The sequence below is a fragment of the Paramisgurnus dabryanus genome, chromosome 5, assembly GCF_030506205.2.
Source record: "Paramisgurnus dabryanus chromosome 5, PD_genome_1.1, whole genome shotgun sequence".
Taxonomy (NCBI): domain Eukaryota; kingdom Metazoa; phylum Chordata; class Actinopteri; order Cypriniformes; family Cobitidae; genus Paramisgurnus; species Paramisgurnus dabryanus.
In genome coordinates this window covers 46,571,096-46,593,092 of record NC_133341.1, presented here as the reverse complement: position 1 = coordinate 46,593,092, position 21,997 = coordinate 46,571,096, and the positions used below count along the sequence as shown (strand labels likewise).

At 36.8% G+C, this 21,997-nt stretch overlaps 2 protein-coding genes across 8 annotated transcripts in view; both read right to left on the bottom strand.

Annotated features, from left to right (window-relative positions):
* Positions 1-5,390, bottom strand: part of kntc1 (kinetochore associated 1) — a 49,277-nt gene extending 43,887 nt beyond the window's left edge. For both annotated transcript variants that reach the window (XM_065284489.2, XM_065284490.2), the window contains exons 1-9: positions 5,182-5,390; positions 3,248-3,368; positions 3,029-3,144; positions 2,852-2,933; positions 2,615-2,692; positions 2,494-2,528; positions 2,274-2,384; positions 614-707; positions 487-539 (exon numbers count right to left, since the gene is read on the bottom strand). In XM_065284489.2, coding sequence (XP_065140561.1) covers positions 487-539; positions 614-707; positions 2,274-2,384; positions 2,494-2,528; positions 2,615-2,692; positions 2,852-2,933; positions 3,029-3,144; positions 3,248-3,368; positions 5,182-5,316 — 825 coding nt within the window. In that variant the 5' untranslated portion in view covers positions 5,317-5,390. The remainder of the gene's footprint in view (positions 1-486; positions 540-613; positions 708-2,273; positions 2,385-2,493; positions 2,529-2,614; positions 2,693-2,851; positions 2,934-3,028; positions 3,145-3,247; positions 3,369-5,181) is intronic.
* A 1,389-nt stretch (positions 5,391-6,779) lies between these two features.
* Positions 6,780-21,997, bottom strand: part of clip1a (CAP-GLY domain containing linker protein 1a) — a 38,039-nt gene continuing 22,821 nt past the window's right edge. For 4 of the 6 annotated variants that reach the window (XM_065284480.2, XM_065284483.2, XM_065284485.2 and 1 more), the window contains 22 exons: positions 21,719-21,875; positions 20,648-20,813; positions 19,862-20,077; positions 19,016-19,156; positions 17,692-17,777; positions 17,449-17,569; positions 17,303-17,355; positions 16,682-16,799; positions 16,056-16,141; positions 15,682-15,802; positions 15,523-15,575; positions 15,325-15,442; positions 15,143-15,228; positions 14,681-14,801; positions 14,385-14,437; positions 13,405-13,522; positions 13,085-13,137; positions 12,890-13,007; positions 11,778-11,925; positions 9,563-9,615; positions 8,583-8,710; positions 6,780-8,427 (listed from right to left, as the gene is read on the bottom strand). In XM_065284480.2, coding sequence (XP_065140552.1) covers positions 8,199-8,427; positions 8,583-8,710; positions 9,563-9,615; positions 11,778-11,925; positions 12,890-13,007; positions 13,085-13,137; positions 13,405-13,522; positions 14,385-14,437; positions 14,681-14,801; positions 15,143-15,228; positions 15,325-15,442; positions 15,523-15,575; positions 15,682-15,802; positions 16,056-16,141; positions 16,682-16,799; positions 17,303-17,355; positions 17,449-17,569; positions 17,692-17,777; positions 19,016-19,156; positions 19,862-20,077; positions 20,648-20,813; positions 21,719-21,875 — 2,543 coding nt within the window. In that variant the 3' untranslated portion in view covers positions 6,780-8,198. The remainder of the gene's footprint in view (positions 8,428-8,582; positions 8,711-9,562; positions 9,616-11,777; positions 11,926-12,889; positions 13,008-13,084; positions 13,138-13,404; positions 13,523-14,384; positions 14,438-14,680; positions 14,802-15,142; positions 15,229-15,324; positions 15,443-15,522; positions 15,576-15,681; positions 15,803-16,055; positions 16,142-16,681; positions 16,800-17,302; positions 17,356-17,448; positions 17,570-17,691; positions 17,778-19,015; positions 19,157-19,861; positions 20,078-20,647; positions 20,814-21,718; positions 21,876-21,997) is intronic. The other 2 variants (XM_065284484.2, XM_065284486.2) reach the window with 2 other exon arrangements.

The following is a 21,997-nucleotide window of genomic DNA, read 5'->3' as shown; positions in this document are numbered from 1 at the left end:
AACACAGGATTTAACAAATAACACGTTTTATCAAATGTCAGCCTGTCTGTGAAATCTCATAACAGATTCGGAGCATCAAAGTTTGATTTCATTCATTGATTTGAATCTATGACATGATCTTATTCAGTCAATATTAAAGATATCAAGACTATATTTTCACTGAATGTTCTTTACATAGGATTAGTTAATGTAGAAAACAGTAAATCACAAAAATGACTTCAGCTGCGTTTGACAGATCTTAAAATATGCCAGTGGCATTGATTTGTCTCAAGATACACAACAGGCCTAGTCCTGGCTTTAGCTAAGCCTTGTCTGTGAAACCAGGCCTTAGTGTGTTAATAAAGGCATAATATTCACATTAAAATGCTGTTAAAATAGTTTTACATTGAGTACGAACTTCAAAATGCAGTGCAAATATGAAAAACCACGATATATTGGTATTTGTATGGTCTTCATTTTAAATCTATCCATTTTCAAAGCTCTCACCTCTTTGTTCAGAACATAAATCAAATTATCCACAACTTGAATCTTCTTCACCCCTTAAAAAAAAACATGACATTAATGATTCTGATCAACACTGATGATCATGTAAACAATATGTTTAGTTCATCACCTGATATTAAATCGCAGTGAAGATGGTTTGTGAGAGACAGTGATGTTTGGCCGTGACTCATGCTCCAATGTGAAAGAACACTCGAACCATCAGCCTACCATAAGGATCAATAAAACTCTTTGTAACCTTTAAAAGTACTTCAGAACCATTCATAAACATCTAAAAACCTGCTTAAAGGGATAATTCAGCCAAAAGTAAAAATGACCCCATGATTTACTCACCCTCAAGCCATCCTCGATGTATATGAATATCTTTATTCAGACGAAAACAATCAGAGTTATATAAAAAAAAAAAATGATATAAAAAATGTCCTGGCTGTTGCAAGCTTGATAGTGGTAGTAAATGGTACGTCTACCCATCCTTCACAGGAGTAATCCACACAAGTAATGCACGGGTCGTCTTATACCTATAGGCTGAAATAAAGCCTGTTTTTATTTACATTAAACTGCCTAGTATGTCTGTTTAATGGTCGTGGGAGTGGAATGTAAAAATAGATACAGTGGTGTGAGACAGGCTGGGCAAAAATTTCAACAAAGTGGGACCCATGGGTATGGAAAAAACTCTGACCCACGCATCACTGTCCACACGGCTCCAGGGAGTTAATAATGGTCTTCTGAGGGCAATCGATGCAATTTTACTTTTAGTAACGAGCGTAGCTGGAAAGCTAGTTATTTTAGTTTGTAAAGTTTAAAATATACATTTTTTATACAAAATCACATTGATTGCCTTCAGAAGGCCTAATTTAACCTCCTGGAGCCTTGTGGATTACTTTTATAAAGGGTGGATGGACTTTTTGGGCCTTAAATCAGAAGCACCATTTACTACCATCATAAAGCTTGGAACAGACAGGACATTTTCTAAAATAACTGATCGTGTTCGTCTGAAAAAAACATAATCATATACATTGAAGATGGCTTGAGGGTAGAGCCCAATCGATAAAGGATTTTGAAGGCAGATACCGATACAAATGTTTGTTGGTTTTAAAATCCGATATTCCGATATATCGGCCGATATTTTTAATTCTTTTTATATCAGAAACGCGCAACAAAACATTAACAGATTTTCCCTAACATTAGTTATTTGTAGTTATTTATGAGTTTTAACTAAAATAATATGATAATGCATTTTAAAAAGAAACTTGTTTCTTTTATTGTCACAACAGAACAGAGGAACATCAAAATGTATTAAAGTTCTGATAAATAAAATGTATAAAAATACAAACTTAAGATATGAAACGTAAAGGGCTTTGAACAAAAACACAAAAACAACCACAACCAAATAAAGTTACCAGTTTTAAAAGACTTGAATAGGACTGGAGACAAATTCTGTTAAGTTCTGATAAATAACAACAACAGCAAAATATAAATTGCTGATCACTTGACTCAGGCAGTGGCTAGACGCCTAAATCTGGACCCCACCAGCAGCTACTGGTTCAGAGCGCTCTGTCAAAAACACCAACAGTGAGGAAATCTAATGAAGGTTGTTTCGTCCGTTTTTTTTTTATTCATTTATCGGCCATTATGAATGCCGATACCGATAGTTTGGAAAATGCCTAATATCGGCCGATAATATCGGCCTGCCGATATATCGGTCGGGCTCTGCTTGAGGGTAATTTTCATTTTTGGCTGAACTATTCCTTTAAATAAACAAGGTTTCCTACCCCGATCAGAAGATGGACTGTGTTTCCAAAGCAGACCAGACCAGCTGAAATACAGCCATCTTCATGAATCTCCTTAGTTGAATAGAAGTTCATGTGAATGTGTGCTTGGATCTGAAAATAAATAGAGAAGACAAACATTGAGAATAGCATGTAAATGACGAGTAGTTATTACAACAAAACGTTTGAAATAAAACCGTCTCAGACAAATTGAAAAGCAAACCTCATTTAAGGTCCCTAGATCCATGTTTTCAATCGCTTAAAAAAAGAAAGAGAATGCTTAATTTTTTCTGTCTTTAAAGCTGTACGTTGGAATAAACAAAAATGAGGATTTTCACTCATACCTTTCCGGATGTTTCCCAAAGCAAGATTGGATATGTGTAGGAAACCATCGTGAACAACAAGGTAGAGGTCATACAATCCTAAAACATAAATGAAATAGGTTGTAATAATCATAAGGCTATATGCACACACCAAGACGTTATTGTTTTGTCAGTGGCAATTCCTGTGCAGAATTTTTTTATATAAAACGTATAAAAAATTATTGTCTACTTGAAATGTTCATGTTTATCCACTCTTACCCGGAGAACAAGGTGTCTCGTGTAGTATAAGACTTTTGAAGGTTGTCTCATCACCATTCGAGGGGTTTTGCTGTTGAAGGGTCTACATAAACATTCAGCAACACAAAGGTTATTGGTTCGTAGAGCAAAATAAACATGTTACAATTTAATCAAACTGTGATGTGCACTGTTAGTTACTTTGGTCAGCACGGTCTTTTTCAGAGGGACATAGACAATGTGCAGACTGCCATTTCTCTCTCCAATCAGAAGAAACTGTCCTTGAGGGCAAATGGTAACTGCATCTACCAAAGTGTCTGAATACAAGAAAAAGTTTTGAACATGACAACAGCATCAAGGGATACAGGTTTTCATAATGTGAAAGATGAGATAACCTGTGAATGACAGAGCTTATATTACCAAAATATAGATGGAAAAGTATAGTCTGAAAACCAGGATCAAAGAGAACCACGGCCGTGTCTGCCACTACAACGTTGCAGTTTGGATTACTAAAGGCGTAAACCTTTGGATTAGACAACACCTGAGAAAGAGAAATAATAATTTCACATGTGAATATACACAGCAGTTAGATTTTTGATCAATTTAAAACTATTGGCGTTATACAGTTATACAAGTCTTTAATGTCTGTTGCATCTTTTAATATTTTTTAATACATAAAATAAAGACTTTTCATACAAATACAATTTTAAAATTTAATTTTAAAGAAATTTGTACATAATTTAGTTTTTTCACACACACACACACACAGACACACACACACACACACACACACACACACACACACACACACACACACACACACACACACACACACACACACACACACACACACACACACACACACACACACACACACACACAATGTCTCTTTTTTTATAACCTAATTGATCACTTAACACTCCGTGAGCCATGTGTTAAGTTTATCAACAAAATATAACAAGTCAAATATAAATTTATATTGTTCAGAAATATTTGATAGCAAAAATATTCTCTGCCTGTCATATTGTGACAATGTTTTGCTGAGACAATGCCGATTATGCTTAATAAACTGATAACACGTGGGGTCATGTAAACGCGTAAAGCGGTTTTCTTTAATCGGGGAAAGCCCATAAACACGCCGATTTCACGTGGCATGTAAACACCTTAACCCGCTTTTTCACGGTTTTGTCCATGTGCGCATGTCTCCGTATGAAAGATAAATGTCACACGCGGAAGTAAGCACAAGGTAACGCATAAAAGTCTCAGCTCGACTAAAGCAGTTGGCAGAGAAACTGTGAAAATAAAAGCTCATGTTACATTTACTGGTTCTGCAGACACGAGGAGAGATACAACAGTACAGCTTAAGACAGATATGTCGTTGACTTTTTGATCGACTATTGTGTACTATAGGCGGTGACGTCACTGCCTGCGAGAAAACTGATAATTCTCCAAGTCCCATGTAAACGCAGTTGTATGCATAGCCGGCTTATTGATTTGCATGTAAACGCATGAAAACAGTTTTCTGTAATAAGCAGATTTTTGATAGTTATCCGCTTATTCTGTGCATGTAAACGTACTCAATGTTATGACAAAACGCACACTATAGACCAGTTTGTCCATTTAGGGCTACTGTAGAAACATGGCGGCAACATGCATGTAGACAGCTCATTCTAATGTGTTTAAAATAATGTAGTTCATTATTTAAGGTATTTAGACGTCACTGATAATATAGTTATGTATATTATAATATAGTTATGTATATTATTTCTGTCAAGAGATTCTTCTAAAAATTACACAATGCACCTTTAAATGAATCCAAGTCATATTAATTGAAAATTATGTGATTATGCAGTAATACATTAACTAGTAGTATACCTGGCTTAATGGATGCAGGGTTTTTTCACTTTACTAATTTAATACAATCGAAACAGTAACGTATTTCAATGACAAGTTATTAAATAACTGAGCAAGCGACAAATATCGGTCAGAAAATCGGTAGTCGGTATCGGCTGCAAAAAAAATCCTGCATGCATGGAGCATTCCTACCAATAATTCTGCTATTTGTTGTTTTAAAATTTTAAACATGATTCATAAAATAAACTTTCAAACAATATATTAAAATATAAAGTACAGATATAAACTACACTTCTAAATAAAAACATTCTTGTGGTGGTACCCCTGGTGAAATCATGACAATGTCAAAGTATACTACTAGTATGGTACTAACAGGGAACATAATTATCCAAAAACACTGTAATACCATAATATATTATTATCCGTGCTTTTAATGACGATAGATGTTTGCAAGTCAATCCTACAGTGATGACAGGCGACTTTATTATTGATTTGTTTACCTTCTCCGATGATGATATTTTCACCAGGGTATCCACTTGATAAAGCGCATTGGTGGACTCTTGTTCGGCATCGCTGTAAAGTCGAACTGTGTTCGTGTCTTCATTTAGCAGAAGTTCAACATTATTCCACATCATTCACTTAAAATATGTTGGCGTCTATGACACCCGAAATAACAGAAAGGCTGCGCGATATTAACTGTCATGTACAGCGAAACACTGAAATTTGGCGCCGAGGAGAATCTACTTCCGGTAGCATCGTTCGTACGGTTCCTGCGTGATGACGTTAAAGAAAAAACTTAAAAATATTGCTAAGCTGTAAATATAAATATTTATAAAAAATATATAATAAATAAAAATAAGCTGTAAATGTATCGCTTGAAGAATTTTATTTACGTTAAGTTTATGATGATTGATATTTATATTCTTTTTATTGCACTTGTTTTCTAAAAGCACAACTGATGCTATTCAATGTAACTGCGTTAAGGTGAGTCTACAAATTTTTTTTTTTACTTTATTATAAATGTAATTTACTTTCTTTGCAAAAAAATCTGGGGCTATCATAAGGGGGGCCTGGACCCCAGGCTGGGAACAACTGCTAATGATATATAATTTAATATCTTACCCTCATGTTCTTTTTGTTCTATCTTCTTTTTTTTTACTTTTCCTTAAGTTATTAGAAAATTATGAATTTCTTCTTTCTGTGTATCTTGATTTGTCACAGTTTGATATATTGTTTTAACTTAATAATGTAATTTAATGAATATACAAGCTTAAAATGGGACCTGGTCATTTTTGTATCCATTGATGTTCATTAATAAAAAGCACATCATACCATCTTAACTAATTTCTTCACCTGTGTTTTTGTAACAATACATTTTGTGACCGAGGCAGGGGTGTCCAATCATGCTCCTGGAGGGCTGGTGTCTTTGCAGAGATTAGGCTTGTTCGACTTCATGCCGGATGACGTCGAAGTATCGCGAGAGCGAAACGAAATATGATTTCTTGAATCATTCTCGCGGTACTTTGACGTCATCCGGCTGTCGGTTCTTGTGGCGCCGCATGAAGTCGAACAAGCCTTTATGCTCCTATTCTAAACAAACACACCTGATCAAGATAATCAAGGTCTTACTTTGCTCTTTTTTTTTAGCTATTTGAAGTCCCTGTTATTCATAATTAATACGCAGTAAATTGTAATCTTGCTAAATTACATTGTTTTATTCTCCATTTCGTCAAGTTATCCATTTATTTTGAAATGTGCTTATTGCAAAGTATTTTGCATTTACTTATTTTTAAAAAACTTCTCTATTGGTCAAAAATGCTTTTGGTGACTCTTTAAAGATATACCCAGTGTTGGGTAAGTTACTTAAAAAGTAATTAATAACTAGTTATAACTAATAACTAAAGTAATCCCTCACTTTACTTAAATTACACCCAACACTGGATTGAACCTTTTAATTTAAAATATTATAATAGATAAAATTATTATTACAATATTACATTCATATATGTACACATTTAAACTTTTCCACAAGCCATTGTGCCTCCATCTTACATGTCACAGAGGTAGTTAATGGATTGAATACACTTTAAGACAATCGTATTTCAAAACAATGCGTTTATTTTGACCGTCTCAATCTTCAAGTAGTTTCATTTTCCAAAACAAGTCATGGATAAGAGTATAGACAAATAGCCCTCAATTACCCGCAGACAAGATATTAAAAAGCTCTTCGGTGTCAGACATTCACACATAAAACAAAGAATTTATATTTGCACTAAAAGATATTCAATGTTGTTTAGTTCCATAAATTTCTCTTTCATATGACCTTTATACATATACATGTCTCACAAACATAACACAAAGACACACAAATGCTGACATAACTAAAGGCAGTCAGTCTTCATATCGTACACAGTCATTCAACACGTCTTGAACTAAAGTAACAACAAAAACAAAAAAAGAAATGGTTGGTGCAAAATATTTAAAATTACACCTAGAATAATTCTGAAACATACTTATGTACTCCTTTTGTTTAATTTATTTACTTTATTTATAACTTTTTCTTTAGAATGAATTATTCACAAAGCTAAAACAACATTATCTCTTTTAATGTCTTTACACCAAATTCTTTTCGCTGTGCAAAAGCCCGTTGAGAAGGCAAATAACCCTTTCCACTAGAGGTCAGCAATACAAACCCAAAAACTACAAGCCAAAAACCAAACAGTCAAGACTACAGTCATCTTCATCAACTTTCACCCTAATAAAAACCGAGTGTTTAACACAAGGAACCCTGTGACTTTAAAGAAACAGTTGTGTCATTACTCACCCTCAGGTCGTTCCAAACCTTGCGACTTTTCTTTTTCAAAACACAAAACAAGATAAATTAAACATTATTCAATACAATGGCAGTACATTTGACCATACTTTAATGCTTAAAGTGACCCACTGATCATTTCTTCAAAACTTTAATTTTGGGGTTTCCAACAAAACCATTCGGTTTCACAAGCACAAAATAAATGAAATTGCACTTTTGAATAGACAACAAAAGTGATGTAATGAGGTGTCATGGCAACTTGGAAATGGCTTAAAAATAGAGACATTTTTCACCAACATCCACGTAGACCATCACATACAGCCCTTGTTAAGCTTAATAAGCATTAAAGCGAGTCAAAATTGACTGCCATTGTACTAAACCAACCGCATATCCATTAAATAACCTTTTGTCTCCTAAAAAAGAAAGTCGTATCTGAAAGAGAGTAAATGACTACACCATGACGGTCATTTTGTGTGAACTACTTCTTTAACCTCCATTTTTCCTCCTAACAGTCATTTTCTGTGCAACAGAGGCAGGTTAAAAACTGCCATAGATTAAAGTATAGGTGCTGGCTATAAAGTGACTGAAGATTTAGGCTTGAGGGTAAACGCGGAAGTGAAAACAAGCCAGACAAATGTTTACGAAGTCTCTTGTGCACTGTCTGATTCAAGGCATGTACAGTATTGCAAGTGTAAAAGCGCGAGTCTAGAAAGTTTGATCGTCGTTGCAGGCGTCTGTCCAGTGGCCGAAGACCTCGCAGATGTCACAGTAAGGTCTTTCATCGTTGGGACTGCCATGGTAGGTGGTGTGAGGTGGGGAGTCGAGCATCTGGTCCTGGGTGGGACAGTCTTCCGTGTCGTGTAGATCGAAACAATCGCAGATATCACAGAAGAGGCGGGGAGGTGGTTTTTTCTTCGTCGGAGCCTCAGCATGACTGCAGAGACAATGTAAGGATATTTAAAAAATATATAATTTTTACTAGGATGGGAGAGGTCAAATTACAAAAATGGGCTACTATACTTGATAATTATGTAACTTTAACTATATGACTAAAAATAATATTATTATTAATAATAATAAACAATTCACCTGTTATGAGTCTCTGTTTCAGCTGCATTGTTTCCATTAAGTGCCGCTTCAGCCATCTTCTCTAGTTTAGATTTTTGTTCCTCATTCTTCCGCTTCAGATCCACGATAACGGAGTTTAAGAATTCAATCTGCCACAAACAGAATCAATCATTCATCAACAACAGTGCCGTTTACCTAAGCACATGGCCACGAGTCCTGATAATTTATTCACCCCCATATAATCCTAGATGTTTGTCTTTCTTTGTTCAGTTGAAAAGAAATTAAGTTTAAGGAAAACATTCCAGGATTATTTCAAGTTCCAAGTTGTGTTTTTGGGCCATTTTTGCAGGCAGGTTAGTTGAAAACGTTGGTCGGGTGCGGGTTGTTTATACATTGACCCATGCATCACTTATTTCTAATAGAAGATCTGGAAACTGTCCAGCACCTGGCGTTTTCTAGGCTTGGTGTCAATAACAGTTGATATTTCACAAGGACGTTTTCAGTTCTGAAACTTACAGGATATTCGTTCAAGTACGATGACCTCATATATAACAAAAGCTAAAGTTAAAATTGATTCATTGATTCACTGCTCCTTTAAAGCTGCATTGAAACTGTGAACTGTTGAGGCCCACTAACGTCCATCATATATTGAGAAAAATCCTAGAATGTTTATCTTAAAAACATAAATTCTTCTCGACTGAACAAATAAAGACCAACATTTTGGATGACATGACGGTGAGTAAATTATCCAAATTTTTTATGAAAGTGGAATATTTCTTTAATAACTAAATAAGAGATTGCGTTTTTCTAAAAACTGCAAAACTACATTTGGATTGACTTGGTTCCCAAGTTGTGTAAAGTTATAGTGTACGTTTAAAACATCTGAGAACTAGGAGCCATTAGAAATTTTAAAATAAACATTTAAAGTCCCTTCACACATTTATATACGACTCTTTTCAAATACAAAAGAGATATGGAGAAATGCTTAAGAATCTGCACACCTGACGCTCCGAGTTCTCCTTTGCTTCCCTCCACTGATTCAGGACAGAATCATCTAAAACAAAACAGGTAAAAACATTAAAACGTTTAAAGGCAAGCGTAGATGAACGTTTTAAAGGTGCCAAAGAATGCTTTGGAACAATATAAATTATTTTTTGATAATTACATAGGAGGTATGTAACTTTATTAAGTGCAAAAAATATTCAGAAAATTGTTTTACATGTCCATTTACAACCCTAGGATTTGTCCTTTGAATGAAATGGTCAATTTTTGCCCTATTTGGAAGGGTCATAAATAAATATATTGAGCTCTGCACCGATTGCTCTGCTCTGAGGCTCATTCCAGTAGCTCACATTAGTAAACAGACCTTATATGTTTGAGCCTGTATCAGATGAAAATACAGATTTTGTGGAACAACTAATTGTTTGGAAATTGTGTTTTAACGTGTTTAAAGGGATAGTTCGGCCAAAAATGATATTAAACCCATGATTTACTCACCCCCAAGCTGTCCAAGTTGCATATGTCCATCGTTTTTTGTAGACAAACACATTTTCGGATATTTTAAAAAATGTTTTAGATCTTTCAGTTGATTAAATGTAATGTTACGGGGTCCACGACCTTCAAGTCCAAAATAAGTGCGTCCATCCTTCACAAATTAAATCCAAACGGCTCCAGGATGATAAACAAAGGTCTTCTGAGGGTAATCCGCGCGGCGTTGTTGTAGAAATATCCATATTTAAAACTTAATTAACGAAAATAAATACTTTCCGGTAGCGCCGCCATCTTAGACTCCTCTGTATTCAGGAGAGCGTATTAGCGTAGTGTACGCACTTTTCTTAGTGACGTATGACAAATTCGGAGGGCGGGGGCACAGAGCAGCAGCAGAGTAGCCTCCGTAGGCTGCGTAAGCTCTCATCCTGAATGCGGACGCGACTAAGATGGCGGCGCTACCGGAAGGTAGTTATTTACGTTAATAAAGTTTTAAATATGGATATTTCTACAACAACACCGCGCGGATTACCCTCAGAAGACCTTTGTTTATCATCCTGGAGCCGTTTGGATTTAATTTGTGAAGGATGGACGCACTTTTTTTGGACTTGAAGGTCGTGGACCCCGTAACATTACATTTAATCAACTGAAAGATCTAAAACATTTTCTAAAATATCCGAAAATGTGTTTGTCTGAAAAACGATGGACATATGCAACTCGGACAGCTTGGGGGTGAGTAAATCATGGGTTTAATATCATTTTTGGCCAAACTATCCCTTTAAGGCTCACAATATGTCATTACCATGTACAGAGCTCTTATTATTCATTTATGCCTAGGTAAATACAGTTTTTTATTCTATGGCACCTTTAAAGCCTAAAGTCTGTTTAGTTTACTGAAACTTTTCTTCAAACCTTCTTCACGGCAACAAACTTTTTCATTCTGAATGTAAATAATTTATCATTGGGCAATCCCATGCAAACTTTTAAGTTTTTAACCATAGTGTAGAACTGATGCTCTGTTACATTTTTGGGGAGGTGCACATCAGGCTACGGGGTAAGTGCTCAGTAGGTTAGTTTTGCGTAGGTCTTGCAGCGTAGCCTCGACGCAGTGATGCAGACCACTAATAGGCAGTATCCACGCATGTAACCCACAGAAGAAGCAGCTTGGCCAGTAAACCCACAAAAGTAGAAGCTTGTTGTGCATGATTTGAGAAGATCAGCAGCGATGGAGGTAAATAGACTGCGACTTTTGTTGCATTTTGAGTTAAATCACTTAAACTTGGCCCATCTTTGTTCTTACTGTCGCAGGCGAAAATGCCTATGAAGAAATGCGATGCAAATTTTTTTACCTGACGGGAGGGTTTCTAACATATCAATCACAGCATTTGCACTCCGTGTAGAACGGACGCCTGTTAAATTGGCGAGGTCCGCATCGGCCTATGGCAGGGTTCCCCAAATCTTACCCTGGAGTGCCGGAGCACTGCAGAGTTTAGCTCCAACCCTGATCAAACACAATTGGGCAAGCTAATCAAGGTCTTCATGATCACTAGAAAATCACAGGTGGGTAAGTTTGATTAGGGTTGGACCTAAACTCTGTAGTGCTCTGGCCATCCAGGGTAAGATTTGGGGAACCCTGGCCTATGGCATATATTATAACCTACTCCCGACTATGCATCCATGCATAGGCTATGCCATACAGTGAACGCAGAAGTAAAATTTAAGCTTTACCTGATGAGGCGTCTCCCTGGCTGCCGATATGAGCATCTGCTAGATTCTTCTCAAGAGATTTTACTCGTTCCTGCAGCTGAATCTTCTCAACTTCGTAAGACTTCTCAGAAGACTGCAGAACCTGTACTGTACCACGCAAACCTGCCATCTACTCACACAATCAGCCACAAACAACATAGAATAAATATGACTAAAAAAATGCCTTTATATTACAGGTTAATTTTTAAAGCATATAGGTCTAACCCTAACACTTTATTTGAATGTTAGGTTAGCTTTCAAGGAACACAACCACATTTTTGGAATTTAGCTTATTCACCGTATCCCCCAGAGTTAGATAAGTCCATACATACCTTTCTCATCTCCGTGCTTGCTGTAACTCTGTCTGACGCAGCCCCGCTAGCTTAGCTTAGCACGAAGACTGGAAGTGAATGGCTCCAGCAAGCATACTGCTCCCAATAAGTGACAAAATAACACAAACATTTTCCTATTTATGTGTTGTGATTTGTATAGTCACACCATGTACAAATAACAAGGTCATATGAGAGACAGCCATCTTTTAACCGTATACATACTAGGAAGTATATACTCAGAAGGTGAAGCACTGCTAAATGGGCAGAGTGACTCAGACCGAACTCTCTCCTCCTCACCACGGGGCTTCTCTGGTGCTGCGAGCAAATCACTCTGCCCAAGTAGCAGTGCTTCGTCTTCTGAGAATATAGTTCCCAGTATGTATACTGTTAAAAGATAGCTGTGTCTCTTATGACCTTGTTATTTGTACACGTTGTCAACACACCTCAACACATAAATAGGAAAATGTTTGCGTTATTTTGTCACTTATTGAGAGCAGTATGCTAGCTGGAGCCATTCACTTCCAGTCTTTTTGCTAAGCTAAGTTAGCGGGGGCTGCGTCAAACAGAGTTACAGCACGCACTGAGATGAGAAAGGTATTTATGGACTTATCTAACTCTGGGGGATACGGTGAATAAGCTAAATTGCCAAAATGTGGGTGTGTTCCTTTAAAAAAAAAACTTCTTGACTGCAGCTTGAAAATCAAACCGAAGCAACCTCGGTGCTGCTTCTACATCATGAATCTCAAAATAATAAAGCATTACCTGTGTTCTCAGAGAGTCTAATTCTTTGTCTTTCTCTGTGATCAAGGCACTCTGTGTTTGGAGAGATTGTTCAAGTGAAGATTTCTCCTTCGCTGATGCACTTTTTAATGTGTTTTCCCTGTGCAGAAAATAAAATGAATGATGTGCGCCTAGTTCATAACTTCACAAATGTTTAAGTTCTCAATAGTTTCAAACCTCATTTTTATCTCCTTCAGCTTATCTTTGAGGGTCTCGCACTCCTTTGTGAGCTGCATTAAGACAAAAGAGTACAAGATATGGTACATTTACCATTTTACAAATTATCACACAACATAGTACTCAAATTATAAACTGGGCATATTAAAATGAATAAAAAAAATTACATATTTATTTAATAACACCATTAAGAAGAATTTATTCCAGCTCATGAACGTTTCACTAGCAGTGAAACACTTATTATTTTGTAAGTGTTACCTTTAAATGTTTTTGCATTTAGCAATATCTAAAAAACAAAACAGTCAAGAAAACATTATTACCTCATTTCTCAGAGAGTCTAATTCTTTGTCTTTCTCGGAGATCAAGGCACTCTGTGTTTGGAGAGATTGTTGAAGTGAAGATTTCTCCTTCTCTGATTCACTTGTTAAAGTTTTCTCCCTGCAAAGAAGAGAGATGAGCTTTATGACAAATGATGCTAGCTTCAGGTTAAATCATGCTAGCTTCAGGTTAAATCATGCTAGCTTCAGGTTAAATCATGCTAGCTTCAAGTTAAATCATGCTAGCTTCAGGCTAAATCATGCTAGCTTCAGGCTAAATCATGCTAGCTTCAGGCTAAATCATGCTAGCTTTAGGCGTAATCATACTAGCTTCAGGCTATATCATACTAGCTTCATTCCGATCATGCTAGCTTCATGTCAAAAAATGTTAGCTTCGCACTAATTCTCATGTTTCTTTGTTTTTATTGTGATTTTATTGTGTATCTCTTATTTTTACATTTTCTTTTTTATATATTGTTTTCTCATTTCTGTGTAAAGCACTTTGAATGACCTCTGTGTATAAAAATGTGCTATACAAATAAACTTGCCTTGCCATGCCTAAATCATGCTAGTTTAATTTTGATCATGCTAGCTTCATGTCAAAGCATGTTAGCTTTATACAAAATCATGGTAACGTCGTTTTAAAATCCCATATTGTGTTACCCAAGTTATGTAATCATAATATATTTGTAAGTCAGGAACTGTTATACGATTACACGAAATAAACTTAATGTGTTAATAAAAAAAAAATTATATATATATATTTTTTTTCCGTTGAAGTATTACAGTGTTTGTATAGCTCAACTTGTAGAGAATAGCAGTTCAAACTATCATGGGTTCGACCCCCCCCCCCAAAAAAAAACACATGCTGATAAAAATGTATAGCTTGAATGCACTTTGAGTAATTTTTTAATTGCATTACACCTAGCACTAGGACAGTCAATACATGATAACATCACAAATACATTCAAGCAGCTTCTTACCTCGCTTTCATCTCCTTCAATTGAACATTGAGGTTTTCATACTCCTTTTTCAGCTGCAATTAAAGTGATCAGAATTAAAGACATTCACTTTATACAAAATGATCACATAATTGAGAACAACACTGCATTTAAATAATTTAAGCAATGCCAAAGCATTAAACCAATATATTCAGTCACAATGAAGTTAAACATGGTTCAACTTGAGTATTTGAAACTTGAGTCCTACTGTTAAACGAGCAATTACATGCAAAACAAAATAAATCAATGAAATATTTCACATTGTTTGATAAACATACATTTAACACAATGTCGCTTTCTTTATGGCTACTGGTGAGCTCCACCGTCAGTCGTTCATTCTCTTTCTTCAAAGCCTCCACCGCTTGGGTTTTCTCAGCGGCTGTCTGATTCAAAACCTCACTGCAATACAAACAAAACAAAAAACGTAAGTTCACATCAGAGACAATATTTAATAGGGAATTATATAGATTATTTAATAGGGTGACCCCACCTGTAAAAACCCAGAGCTAAAGTCATTTTTCACTTTAATTACAACATAACCTCTAAAATATGACCACACTTTGGCATCATCTGAATATTTCGGCATATTTAATTCACATTTTTTAAAACAGAAATACAAAAGACAAATATAACTGAATTTGTGGCAGAAGTAGATCGGAGATTTGGATTACATGACTTTACTGAAGAACAAACTTAATCTAAACCAATGAAGACTGTAGTGTGTGCAGACAGTGACTCACATTTCTGTATTGAGACTGTTGATCTTCTCACTGTCTGAACTCTGTTTCTCTTGATACTGCGAGTTCTGCTCCCTTACACCGTCCAGCTAAAGAAAATAGTCAGAGAAAACATTAAAGACACATTACATCAATCCTCTGACTAACTAATAATATACACAAGAGAGCAAATAATAAGACATCACCTGTTGTCTCAGAGAGTCTAATTCATTGTCTTTCTCTGAGATCAAGGCACTCTGTGTTTGGAGAGATTGTTGAAGTGAGGATTTCTCCTTCTCCGATTCACTTGTTAAAGTTTTCTCCCTGTGAAGAAGAGAGATTTGCATTAATACTCATCCCAACATCTTCATCCACAAACCCATTTTCATCCCCAAACGTCTCACCTCACTTTCATCTCCTTCAGTTGATCATTGAGGTTTTCACACTCTTTCTTCAACTGGATTTTAAAAACATTTAAAAATATTTAGGGCATGTGACATTGCCCAAACAAGCAGAAGTTTAATATGTATTTTCTATCTCATGCATTATTTTGTTTAACATACACTTAACAGAATGTCGCTGTCTTTATGACTGCTGGCGAGTTGTGATGTCAGCTTCTCATTGTCTTTCTTCAGAGCCTCCACCGTCTGAGTTCCTTCACAAACGGCCTGTTTCAGTGTCTCGCTGAAAACCACAACCAGCATCCATTCACACAACACACAAAGATACACAAAAATATATAAAAGAATTAGACAAGAAGTTCCAGTGAGGTCTATTTAGCGTATTAAAGATTCCCATTAAAATTATGCAGTCTGACATACATGACTGCATAATGTGCAAACTCCTTATAAACATACTAATAAATAACAAACAGTAGTTAAACTTAACATGATTGTAATGTGTGACTGTGCTGTAGTATGTGCAGACGGTCACTCACATTTCTGTATTGAGACTGTTGATCTTCTCACTGTCTGAACTTTGTTTCTCTTGATACTGTGAGTTCTGCTCTTTTACACCATCCAGCTAATATTCAGAGAAAACAATTATAGACAAGCCATTATATTATCTCACCAAATACACAGCTTTCTACAATCTCCTTTTTTTAATCCCCATTAAACCAAAGCAGCCTCAATAAACTTGTTGTTTTGATTGTATTGTCAATGTGATGTCACACTGATAAAGGCCCGCCCATGGCACTAACTGACTGTTTAATATTACCCAAAAGTTGTTGTTTTTTAAATGTGTGTTTGCACATAATAGCACTAAAGATACTATTGTCTCAGACTGTATTCACAGGAATCAAATTTATATTAAATGAAAGCGCTCACTGTCTGTTGGTAAAGGAGTATGGAGCTGTAGCTCATTTGCATTTAAAGGTACAGACATGAAAATAGCGCTTTTTGGACATGCTTTAATAAATTATCTGTGTATTTTGAGCTGAACCTTCACAGACACAATCTAGGCACACCTGTGACCTATGTTACATCTTGTAAAAATGGGCTTAATATGTGCCCTTTAACAGTTGTGAATGGTAAATTAGCTTAAATGTAAACAGGACATTACCTGTTGTCTCAGAGAGTTTAATTCACTGTCTTTCTCTGAAACCAAGGCACTCTGTGTTTGGAGAGATTGCTGAAGTGAAGATTTCTCCTTCTCCGATTCGCTTTTTAATGTGTTTTCCCTGTGCAGAAGAGAAATTGGATGATGTTTCTTTTGCAATCAAGTAATACGTTACCAAAATGAAAAACTCTGTTGTCATTTAAGCATCTTCATATCGTTCCAAACATGTGAAACAGAAAAGCAGAAGTCCTGGGAAATCTTTTCAATCAAAAAACATTGAACAGCACTAGTCAAGCTCCAAAAAACAAACAAACAAAAAAAAAACATGAGAGTAGATCAGACACTCATCCATAAACATACATGATTAAGGGTGTTTGGACATAAATGTGTGTATGGTTGTTGTGTTTACACACTGCCAACAAAGAAAAAAATCCACCCACTCCTTTATCCCCATTAAATCAAAGCTGTTTTGATTCTCTTGTTAATGTGATGTCACAATGATAAAGCCCCGCCCATAGAATTTTCGAAAAATCTCAAAATTAAACTGTTCGTTCCTTTGCATAGCTGAGTTGAGAGCAGTATACACAGCAAAATCACAAATACTTTCATTTAGTTTTTCCTCACCTCACTTTCATCTCCTTCAGTTGATCGTTTAGTCGGTCACAGTCTGTTTTCAGCTGCATATAAAAAATCAGGGCATTTGACATTTCACAAACAAGCTGAATTTAAAATGCATATTATATATATTACACGTTATTTGTTTAACATACATTTAACAGAATGTCGCTGTCTTTATGACTGCTGGCGAGTTGTAATGTCAGTTTCTCATTGTCTTTCTTCAGAGCCTCCACCGTCTCCGTTCCTTCACAAACGGCCTGTTTCAGTGTCTCGCTGAAGCCCAAAACCAGCATCCATTCACACAACACACACAGATGCACAAAAATATATAAAACAATGAGACAAAATCCAGAAACTGAAATGGAAGACTGTAGTGTGTGCAGACAGTGACTCACATTTCTGCATTGAGACTGTTGATCTTCTCACTGTCTGAACTCTGTTTCTCTTGATATTGTGAGTTCTGCTCGCTAACACCATCCAGCTAAAAAAATTATTCAGAGAAAACAACTTTGGTTGATAGAACAGACAAGATAGGAATGGATCAAACTAAACACAGACGAAAGCAAATATAAGTTAGTTCAACGCATCCGAGTTGAGATTTACATCATAATCTGCTCTGTAAGACTAAACACTTAGGGCGCACTTCCTATCCAAACCAAACTGCACCCCAGCGCGATTTTTCCCCCTTCCTACTGCAACAAGAGCAGGCACTCACACTGTACTTTTATTGATCTGAGCCCAGGCATGCTTTCGCCATTAGGATGCGATTGTTTTAAACAAACCAGGAAGTACAGAGCTCTCTCAACACTGGAGCCCATCGTAATGTTAAGTCTATGTTTTTATTCGGAGTCGTTTGGTGCGCGATGACAAACAGCCCTGTCACATGCCATTAAAATGCTTAGTTGGTCTGTCGCGTGTGCAGCTCAGACATTCATGTAACCCTGCTGCGCGCATCAGAAGATTTTAACGAAGGCAGATGAAGGTGAGTGATCCCGCAACAGAGGTCTCTTCTTTTGAATCGCCCCTGCGCCGCCATGTTTGCAACATCAGACAGTGCGCATGCGCAAACAACTGGCATGGACTGTCGCAAAAAACAGGTAAGTCTGTAAAGAGCCCCTCCCCCAGAGGATGTAACTCTTTAATGGTTGACAATTGGCTCTTTTTATTGAAAGGTGGGACTACCTTTGCTAGAGCGGCTATATTAACCGGTGTGATCTCCCTCATTCGTAGCAATAGCAGTGATGCATCTTGGGTAAAATATCTTTGACTTGGGTATGATATGCAGGGTTTCCCGCAGAAAATTTGTTAGTTAAGATGGTAGGGTTGTGCAGGTGGGCGGGCCGGGGGCGTGTCAATCAAAGGGGCGGGGCGTACGCATCATGACGAAAATATTTTATTTAAAACACTCAAATAAAACTCAATTTTGAAAAAACTATGACAGAAAATGAACACATACTAGATTAGTAATTAATTAAATGTTTTATCAACAGGCTAGTTATCCTCCAGACAGTGACGGACCCTGTCTTTCTCTCATTTCGGCCACGTGTCGTTTGGTGGAATTTTTTTTTTGGACGACCTAGTTAAGGTGGTAGGGTATCCCAGCTTAGGTGGGCCGCCCGAACTGAAAAGTGCTGCGGGAAACCCTGATATGGTATGCATAATGCACCTTTAATCACATCACCAACGATCTCTCACCCCAAATCATTTACAATTACTTACCTTGGACTGTAATTCTTGCACGGTGTTCTTCAGTTGTGTCACCAGCGTCTCAGCCTCAGATTTATCTTTGTTCAGCTGACTGTTCTGCTGGGTTAAGATCTCCAGTGATGCCTGTGCAGCCTGCTCCGCTCTCTCTGTGACCTGAGAACAAATAAACACCATTGTTACTGTAGTCTATCATTTTCAGGGCATAAAGGGACACTCCACTTTATTTTGAAAATATGGGTGATTTTCCAGCATCCCTAGAGTTAAACATTTGACAGTTTTGGAATCCATTCAGCTGATCTTCGGGTCTGGTGATACCATTTTTTGCATAGCTTAGCATAATCCATTGAATCTGATTAGACCATTAGCATTGCGCAAAAAAATAACCAAATATTTTTCTATATTTTTCCTATTTAAAACTTGACTCTTCTGTAGTTACATCGTGTACTAAGACCGACGGAAATTTAAAAGTTGCGATTTTCTAGGCAGATATGGCTAGGAACTATACTCTCATTCTGGCGTAAGAATCAAGGACTGGTGCCGTACCATGGTCGTACGCGATGCTAATAGTCTAATCAGATTCAATGGATTATGCTAAAAGGGATACCGCCAGAAATCAGCTGAATGGATTCCAAAACGGTAAAAATCAAATGTTTAACTCTAGGGGCGCTGGAAAATGAACATGTTTTCAAAAAAAGTGGAGTGTCGCTTTAAACAAGTTTTTAGGTGTGATATCCAAACACTTTAACTACTTTCAATCTACCTAATTAATCTGTCTTAGTTGCTGTGAATTACGTGTGTGTATTTGTGGAAAGTTCTGATTAGATTCTCATTGGTGCCCTTTGCTGAATGCTGTTTTACCTCAGCTTTTTCTTTAAAGGGCATCAATTCCTCAAGCTGTTTCTTTAACTCCACACGTTCGTCCTGAGACACACAGAGCTCCTGCTTGACTTTTTCAAGTTGAGCATTTAAGTCCTGTATTTCTTTTGAATGGCGATCTGTTGCATCTGCAAGAGCTTTCTCTCTCGAAGCATCTGCGTCTTTGGTTTTAGCTTGATGTTCTTCAACATTCTTCTCCTGCAGTGATGACAAACAGACAACTTCAATAAAAGGTCAAAGTCAAAGCTGTTGTCCGAAAATAGATGTAACTCTTATGAAAAGTTTTTTGTTTTTTGTCTATTAAATGAAGTGTGGTACAAATAATCAGATACACACATTTAATATTTACACTATTGCAGAAAACAGACTGTTAATATGGGCTGTGGTGCACTCGGTACAATACAAAAGCAATATAACTATAAATAAAGTAGGCTTGATTAATTGAGGTCTCTCTATGATGTTAGCTTCTCATCAGACAGGGTACCTATATGGTACCGCACCGAATTGGAATGCAGATATCTGTGCCTTATTTCAGTGCCTCTTAAATATTTTTTGTAATGCATGCGCGTACAGGAGAATGTAGCATGTAGCCCAGTTGATGCATTGTATTTCGTAGCGTACACGTACAAACATTTACTTTGCAAGGCTGTGCGTTCGACCATGAGCGTATGTTTGTGTACACGTAAAAAACAAATATACTCTAGGCTTTATTGTAAAGTGTTACCACATGGTTTTGGCATGGGTATCATACTACCCATCCCTACTCACCAGTAGCTGGATTTTCTCCTGTAGGCTGTTAAGCTCTCTTTGGTGCCTTTCAGAGATCTCCTTAGCTTCTTTCTCAGCCTGGACTTGTGCTTGTGAACAGCGTTCCTCTGCTTTGGCTGTCTTTTCATTCTGCTCTGTCAGCTGGTTCTGAAGCTCTTCTAGTCTTCTGTAATTAGGTTTAAAGATGTGTGACTTAAAGGGACACTACACTTTCTTTAAAAAAAAAAGGCTCATTTCAAACTCCTCTAGAGTGAAACATTCGATTCTAACCATTTTGGAAACCATTTAAGCGATCTCTGGGTCTGGCAGTACAACTTTTAGCATAGCTTAGCACAATCCATTGAATCCAACTAGACCATTAGCATTGCGCTCAAAAATGACCAAAAAGCTTTTTTCCTATTTTACTTATTCATTTACTTACTTATTCATTTAGCTGACGCTTTTATCCGAAGCGACTTACAATTGTTATACATGTCAGAGGTCGGAAGCCTCTGGAGCAACTAGGGGTTAAGTGTCTTGCTCAGGGACACAATGATGTCTCACAGTGGATTCGAACCCAGGTCTCTCACACCAAAGACGTGTGTCTTATCCACTGCGCGCCATCACCACCGCCCCATATTTTTCCTATTTAGAACAGCAGGCCCAATGATATTTCGCAGCACCCAAAAATAGTCCCCTTAGTCACTTTCAATAGCAGGCGACTATTTTCGGGCACTGCGTAATATCATTACAGAATAGTCGTTTTAAATAGGAACAATATCAAAACTCTTTGGATATTTTTGAGCACGATGCTAATGGTCTAATCGGATTCAATGGATTATGCTAAGCTATGCTAAAAGTGGTCCCGCCAGACCCGGAAAATGGCTGATTGGATTTCAAAACCGTAAAAATCAAATGTACAACTCTGAAGCAGCTGGAAAATGTACCTTTGACATTTTAGTCTGACATAATAGATTAAAACCACCTGACAGCATGTAATAATATAAGGATGTGATTTTAGGCCATTTGAAGCAGATCTCATATCTAATCTAAACTATAATAAAAAAATCAATTTTAAATATCCCATCAGACCTTTCCTTCTGGTTGATTTCCTCTTGCATCTTTGTTAGCTGGACAGAACTGTCTCCCGATGACTTCATCATATCCATGATGTCATTCTCAAGTTTGGTCTTGTCTTTGGTCAACATGTCTAGCTTTTCTTCACTCGCCTTCAAATTTCTCTGTAATCCTGAAGGTCAAAGTCAACACAGACAATGAAACAAGTCATACTGTCAAATGCAAACAAAACAAACCCCAAGCTGTACTGACCAGTCCCCCCCACTGATTAACACTTGATAGACAAACACTAAC